The 8,461-nt window shown below is 41.8% G+C and overlaps 1 protein-coding gene across 1 annotated transcript; it reads left to right on the top strand.

Moving 5' to 3' along the window:
- Nucleotides 1-232: 232 nt before the first annotated feature.
- On the top strand, nt 233-1,764 carry LOC103631478 (elongation factor 1-alpha-like). The gene is made up of 2 exons (XM_020539522.2): nt 233-694; nt 1,639-1,764. The coding sequence occupies exons 1-2, from the start codon at nt 233-235 to the stop codon at nt 1,732-1,734; spliced, it is 558 nt and encodes a 185-aa protein (XP_020395111.1). The 3' UTR covers nt 1,735-1,764.
- The last annotated feature ends 6,697 nt before the right edge of the window (nt 1,765-8,461 follow it).

Genomic DNA, 8,461 nt, shown 5'->3' with positions numbered 1-8,461 from the left:
TGCGTCGCGGAGAGGATGTCGGACGCCTACACTACCATCTTAAGGAGTAGTATAGATTGTTTCTTCTATTTAATGTTTCTATTTACGCTTTAATTTTTCCTCTGCTGATGTGCATCATGCTTTTTTAAGCTGATGGAATTGTTATGTTAGTGGCTTTAGTATTGTGTGATGTTTACTAGTGCTTCTAATAATTGATTCATCTGGTTTGATAGTTTAAGCTTCATCTCCAGCGATGGGCAAGGAGAAATCCCACATCAACATTGTGGTTATTGGCCATGTCGACTCTGGCAAGTCGACTACCACTGGCCACCTGATCTACAAGCTTGGAGGCGTTGACAAGCGTGTCATCGAGAGGTTCGAGAAACAGGCTGCTGAAATGAACAAGCGGTCCTTCAAGTACGCCTGGGTGCTCGACAAGCTCAAGGCTGAGCGTGAGAGAGGCATCACTATTGATATCGCTCTGTGGAAGTTCGAGACCACCAAGTACTACTGTACGATCATTGATGCCCCTGGACACCGTGACTTCATCAAGAACATGATCACTGGTACCTCCCAGGCTGACTGTGCTGTTCTTATCATTGACTCCACCACTGGTGGCTTTGAGGCTGGTATCTCCAAGGATGGCCAGACCCGTGAGCATGCTCTCCTTGCTTTCACTCTTGGAGTGAAGCAGATGATTTGCTGCTGCAACAAGGTATAATCAGGATTTCTGTTTCACTCCTGTTGATTCATTAGTTGAGACACACATATATTAGACTATGTGAGCTATATACAGAATTTGATGCTAGTATAATATTGTTTGAGTTGAATGCATGATTTGACAAGTGCAATAACTGCCCGATTGGTTGCCTGCATCATTGGCGTCTGGCTCAAGCCATCCTGCACCGATTGATACACACATTTCTTACTTCCCCACGAATGCAGGCTAACGAGGGTATAAAGGTCTAGACTGCACCTGCGCGCACAGGTTCAGACGCTGCTATGCAGCCAACCAAACACACGCCCAGCCACGGTCAACGCATGCATGGGGCCTGGACGCGGGAGCCCAGCCAACCAATCATGCAGTAAGTGACTATACCCTTCCTTTAACATTTTGTTTCATCAATATGAAGTAGTTAATCTTCATTAATTTGCTAGTCACATCTGTTGCAGAAAGATTCTATCAGTAGTTTTGATATAAGTTTCTGATCCAATCTCTTTGAGTAATGTTGAGGTTATTGTAATACTTTTAGTGCATTAAATATGTTTAAACAAGTCTTGCGGCATTTAATTTTCTCCAACCCTTCATATAATTGGTATAGTTACTTAACCTGCTGCTCATAGTGTTTAGTAGTAGGGTGCATTGACATATACCTATTACCTTTGTTTTTTGTACTCCGTTTGTAATTGTGATATATATGACGATCTACCTATTTATCTGTTAGTTATTATTGTTGCTGGGATGCCACTATAAGTATTACGTACCAGATAATTTTGATTGATGTTTTCTCACTTATATACATTAAGCTAACAGCTGCTTGCAACTCATGCGATTTACTCCATTAAGCTAATAGTATTGTTCGGTTCCAAGCATATACTATCTATGTGCCATGGATAGTCAAACTAATGGCAAATGTATTTTGTCGTTCTGTTTTTTAGATGGATGCAACCACTCCGAAATACTCCAAGGCACGTTATGATGAGATTGTGAAGGAAGTCTCATCCTACCTCAAGAAAAGTTGGATACAACCCTGATAAGATCGCCTTTGTCTCCATCTCTGGTTTTGAGGGTGACAACATGATTGAGAGGTCCACAAACCTTGACTGGTACAAAGGCCCAACCCTGCTTGAGGCTCTTGACCAGATCACCGAGCCCAAGAGACCTTCGGACAAGCCCTTTTGGCATTGTTAAATTGATTTTAGGAAGTCGTAGTTTTCTTCAGTATGTTTCTTTCCCCCCCCCCCCCCCCCCCCCCCCCCCCTTAGTTTTGTCTGTTTTGCAGGGTCGTTTGGATTGGTTTCTGAATCCTTTATCTGCTACAATTTTCTCTATCCATTATATCTGTCCACTTCTTTTTTTTCTTGTCCAGAAGCGTTTTTTAAATCTCATCCTATACGTTAATCTCGTGCTACATGTAAATACAATGTAAATACAGAGACATATTTTACTTCTAATTTGCTACATACGTATATTAAAATGGATAGAGCTTTAGGGTACACTATTGGGCTAAGGCTATCTAAGACCGGATCCAATAGACCATGTAAAGGTTCATGTACTCTAAATAGTAAATTATAGACAAGATTTTTTGTCCTCTAATTTCTAACCTAAATAATCCCCTAAATTTTAAATTTAGAGAATGCTGTTAGATCGTCTATATATAGGGTTTCTCTCTCATTTTATCTATCCATTTAAGTACTTTAAACAATCGGTTTAGCAAAACTAAAATATGTACAACATATTTCAGAGTATGATAAATATGTATGTACAAAAATTAAAAATGTCTTTGAGATAGGTACTTATATATAGAGGACGTGAATTAGAAAAAGTTGTTGGAGAGGAAGTAGATATAGAGGATGAATTTTTTTAGAGTTGTCAAGGAAAGATATAGATAGTAGATACAGAGGACGTTGCTGGAACAATCTAAAGCTATCCACATCGAGAAGGTGTAAAGAGTACTTCATCAACACAAAGTTAGATATAAGTAAGGTCTTGTTCGGTTGTGAACCTCGATTCAATTCAGGACGTGTTTTATTGCAATGACATATTTTATAATATTATATATTTAAGATGTTACATCAGTTAGATCACTCCTCCATTTTTTTGTGAAGCCTCCTAACTACCGGCCTAAAATATACAATAATATATGGATGAGAGAGGCCTCGTTTGCATCCCCTAGAAGATTCGCTGCACATTTACACTATATGACTAGCAGATACCCCTAGAATATTTGTTTTAAAGTACTAATTTAGAGTAGTATGAGTGTAGATAGCCTCAGTTAGATCACTCCTCCATTTTTTTTGTGAAGTCTCCTAACTACCGGCCTAAAATATACAATAATATATGGACGAGAGAGGCCTCGTTTGCATCCCCTAGAAGATTCGCTGCACATTTACACTATATGACTAGCAGATACCCCTAGAATATTTGTTTTAAAGTACTAATTTAGAGTAGTATGAGTGTAGATAGCCTAAGCGTTGGCTACGCTAGAGTCTCCCCTCCTTTATCTATCTAGCAAGGAACACTACATGGTCCTCTATAACAGTGGAGGTCAGGTAAATCTAGTGTCGATGTCTCTACCCGCTCGTGAATGCCGACGAAGAGTGCGACCACTAGCAAGCTATCACGCGGAACCTATGACTGGAATAAAAGCAAGATTTTCCGCTGCATTATGTGGGGATGAGGAGGAGAATGACCTGTGAATTTGTTTGGTATTTGTAGTTCTTAAAAATATTTATTAATACATATTTAAAAATGATTTGCAATATGTAAATGAGACAATATTATGTTGAAACAATAAGTTTCTAATGTTAATATGATTGGAAAATATAGAAGATAAGATATAAATGATGAAATTTAGAAGACGTTGCTAGAGATGGTGACCTTGTTTGGAACAACTACTGCTGGTTGAAAAGCAGCATCTCGGATAAGCTAGTTTTTCAGCTTCTGCTTATTGCCTATTTTTAGTTCATTCTAAGAAGAAGTTGAACTGACAAGCTGATGCAAAAGCCTACTGTTTGATACAACATTTGTTTAAACCTACGAACAAATTGTAAAATAAGTTATGCCAAATAGGGCAACAGATAAAGATAAACCTAATTATATGACATTCACCTTTTGTAATTTAGAGTGTAATGAGGTAAATGCTAAATCAATTTCTATCGATGCTTTTAATTCCAAAAAATCTTAACACCTTTTTTGGGCCAAACACCAACTATTCATAGATCCCGCTCGCGGGGGCGAGGACATTGGGGAACCCTTCTGTGAGGCGGCGAACCGTCGACGACAAGTCACCAGATCGTCCGCAGTTGGCCACCGGACCATCCGCGTGCGCAAATAATTTTATATGAAGATAGGGATGAGCTCCTCTAGAACCTAGATCTTGCCCCTCAGGATGGATCCCTTTAGGGAGGAAAGATCTAGGGTTATTTTGGGATCGGTAAGCCACACAAGACACCTCGAGACGATGCAGAGTCGAAGCTAGGTGAAGATTGAGATTGGGAAACTACAACTAGGGCTACACTACGTATACTCCTAAGGCATGATAATATAAAGTAATGTAGGTAGATTTGTTTGATTGGATATGTGATTCTCTCAATCGATCGTTGTCGGCGTTTGTGACCCAACCACGCACCACGAGGTTACCTACGTGATGCTTTTGGGTAGGATGGCGTCGTTGATCGCGACTCGATGGTTCGTGCAGAGGCACGCTGGGATCACTCACGGATTTATACATGTTTGGGCCGCTTAGAATTGCGTAATACCCTACTTCCTGTTGGGTTTGATATTGATCTCCGAAGTACGAGGATTACAAGCTCAGGGTTGTGGGTGAGGATGAGCTGGAGTGGTGGGTGATGAGATGGAATGGTAGGGGGTCCCCCTCGGCCTCATATACGCGACCAGAGAGAGTTATCCCGTTACAAGTTGCGATTACTATCTACTTGCTTATCTCCTTCTTTGTCGCAGATTGTGTCCCTACATATCCGGAGTCTTCATCGCCTAGCCGCCCGAGTTATCGTCGAATGCCAAGCCTTTCAGGTGTTTGCAACTACATCATCCGACACATCCGGGCTTCAACGACGCTTAACTCGGACGTCGGTCTTCATTAGCTTGGATCGGGCTCACCTGAGTTGGCTACATCCTACTAGTTCATCCCACATGGCGACTCAGCAGGAAACCTATCAGGCAGCCCATGATATGTTTTAGTGTCCATGAGGATCCGAGGGGGTATGTATCCACCACAGCCGTACCACTTCATATATATAGGGGGCGGGGTCTGGACTCGTTCCTAGGCGTCTCCCAACATACTCCCACATGATTAGTTGGTAAGCACGCATGGGAAAAGGAGGTTATGTCGATGTTTGGTACCGACAACGCACTACGGGTAATACCGTGTAGTGCTTTTGAGAGGACGACAACGAAACACGCATTGCGGCCTACAACTCGTCGTTGTCGTCACCATCAAAACCACGAGATGAACCCACCAATGCCAACCTCCATACCTCCACCACTATTCTTGCTTTCCTTTTATCTTGGCCCTTGTCAATGTACCACCAAAAGTAATCAGAAATGTCCGGCAGAACGTTGCTACAACCCTGCACTTTTCCCCCACGTGATGCATGGTGTTGTTTAAAATGTGTAGCACCGCTTCTTCGACTCTTTCTTGCAATACTTACACGTAAATCTAGGATATATGTTGTCCTTGTGTTCCCAATCCGGATTGATCTGATCCGACATCCCCAAAAATAGCAATAACATGAACTACTATTACAAGTATCATAAGTCTATATTGCAATTAGTAGTGGCGATTTAAAAAGATTTCATGTTGAAAAGGGGAAAATCCTCTAACCCTAGCTCCTACTTGACTACTGGCTTATCAACATATCAGGCCAATTAATCAGCATTCTCCATCAGGTAGCCACATCACTAAAGTGATTAACCGGTGATAACCGGTGGTGCACCTAGGCGAAGGGCAGTGCGTCTACAGTACGGTTAGTCGCGACCTATCCTGATTTATTGGTCAACTAGTGTGATTAATCGGTAAAATGAGTTGGCTTACTAGTTCACCGGACGAGCGGACACTCGGGTCAGCTTCTCGGTGGCGTTGGCCGGCTAGCCGACGATTTGGAGCGATATAGGGCGCTGCGACGACGGACAAGCAGTGGGAGCGACCGAACGAAGCTCGAGGGAGGAGGAGGAGTATGCTGCATTCGAGCTCGGCGTGTTAGTATTTTAAATGGGTCTTTTGGGCCATATAAACGACCGTCCCACCAAGCTGGTTTTTCTTTTTTTTATTTTTTCAAAACTTCTTTGATTTTTAGTTTGAATTCGACTGCGTATTTTGAAATTTGGTTTCAATGAAAAGTCTTAAAATAATCCATTGTATTTATAAGAAAATTGCATCAAAATTTTCAAAAAATATAAAATATCCTAAATTTAAATAGGTAAACCGGTGATACGTCCTTACTGGTCGACATCGAATACCGGTAAACCAGATGGTAAGTTGGATTAGCCGACCGGCTCAGTGAACCTTAGTCGGAAATACTACATCGTACACCACCATGTCCATGAGAGAGGCATTTGAGGAGGACCTGGGGCTACACAAGAACGTGGTGCACCGACAAAACGTTGTCTAAATTACAGGTATTGCAGTTTTTGGGTAAATTATACAAACCTGGATTTTCTAGTACTTCTATATCGATAAAAAATCAGGTATTGTTAGTCATCTGTTAACGCCCGCACAACGCCCGTGCAGCTAACCAGACTAGACATACATTAATATTTAGAAATAAACAATAATTATATAAAAAATAGTGCAAGGCGAGCACAATGCCCGCACAGCTAATCAGACCACACATACATTAATGTTTAGAAATAAACAATAATTATATCAAAAATAGTGCAAGGCGAGCATTCAAACCCACGCCTTCTACTTCATAAACTTGGGACTAACCACTAGACCATATGTACCTTATTTTTTAGAAATAAACAATAATTATATTTGAATAAATATCTCAATATCTATTTATATGATATATAAAAATCGTAGCAAAGCACGAGCAATTGTCCAGTCTCTACTACTCTATATGTACATATTGTGGGCGTCCACATGCTTCACCATGCCCCGCCACACTGCCCTCTGACATCCCACACGTGTAGCCTTCACCAAAATCCTTACGGTCGCATCCTGTCATTCTCGCCTTCTCCACCATCCTCGCCCCCAACTGCGTCGCGCCCACGGTTTACAAAACTGTTTCCTCTCCAAAAACTGCTATCCATCGATAACGGTTTACCGACGGTAAACCGGTGGGAATCGGTAAAAACCAACCGGTTTTATCAATTCAAATCAATTTGAATTCGAACCGTTTTACCGGCGAAAAACCGATTAAAACCCGGCAAAAAGCCGCTCTAAACCGCTGGTTAACCACAAAACGAACCAGTTTTTGTTGTTTTTAACAAAAAATGGAAATTTTGACAATAATTATTTGTATTTTGCTCAATTCACATTGCACATTAAATATTAATTGATCCACACGACATGTGTTCACCAAAATAACATACAACATACATATGCAACCACAAACTCCAGTTCTCACGCAACAAACAACCATCGAACTTCGCAATACTCAAATACAAGTTCTTTTACAACTCTCCAACGAGGCAACGACACATAGGTCGACTTATTTCACAATACTCACATGTTCATCTCGAGTCATAGTGATAGTACTTAGGCATGTTGGAAGGATCGTGATATTGTTTCAATCCGTCATAGTGATAGTGATAGGTCTATACAAAATATATGAGATACATTAAAAAGAAAACAAGAACGACAAATAAATACTTATCCACAAAGCAAAAAAACATACTGGTATGTGTGTTTAGTGTTTGTGTATTGCATGTGCACCTCACCAAGTGTTGGACTTTTCTCCTGATCTCAAATCTTAGGAACACATACAGAAGAACTGGAGCTAAGGGTTCTAGATTGGGTCTTGTCTAGACAGATAGTTATTAGAAGAACTGAAGCTACTTGATCTACGGGTTCCAACTTGGACATGAAATGAAACCGAAATTGACCACTAAATGCCTAAACTTGACTTGAGCTATGGGTTTCATTTCACATAAAGCATATAACATTTTCACATATAGCATATAATAGTAAATAAGACTAATATGCCTAAATTGACCACTAAATACTCAATCTTGGCATTAAATTTGGTTTCCCGACAAAAAATGGCGGTTTACCGGTACAAAAAACGGTTTACCGACGGTTTTCGGCTTTTATGATTTTTTCAATTTTTTTAGATTTGGAACGAATTTTGGAAAAAAACCCGGTGGTTAACCGAAACCGCACTCCGGCGGTTTCGGTAAACCCATCGGTTTACCGTCGGTTTTCGCTGGTTTTGTAAACCATGGTCACGCCCGAGCAACCCGCCCCGACGATGGAAGGCCCATCCCGACCTTCCCCACCTCGCCCAATCACGCGCGCCCTGAACTCTTCACGCCCGAGCAACCCGCCCCGACGATGGAAGGCCCGTCCCACCCTTCCCCACCATCCTCGCCCCAATCGCCCGTGCCCCGACCGCGTCACGCCGAGCAACCCTCCATTCCTATGTCGGTGTAAGCAATGCACGAGCATGGTCTCTCGCCCTTCCGTCGTCAGAGAGCGCGCCCTTCCGCGCGGTCCCAAACTCTATAGATGGTGGATAGCCAGAGCTATTGTCCTTCCATCCCGCCCTTCCCACCATCCTCGCCCATTCCACATGC

Source organism: Zea mays, chromosome 6, assembly GCF_902167145.1.
Source record: "Zea mays cultivar B73 chromosome 6, Zm-B73-REFERENCE-NAM-5.0, whole genome shotgun sequence".
Taxonomy (NCBI): domain Eukaryota; kingdom Viridiplantae; phylum Streptophyta; class Magnoliopsida; order Poales; family Poaceae; genus Zea; species Zea mays.
The sequence above is the reverse complement of the archived record's forward strand: the minus strand, read 5'-3'. Positions and strand labels throughout refer to the sequence as shown.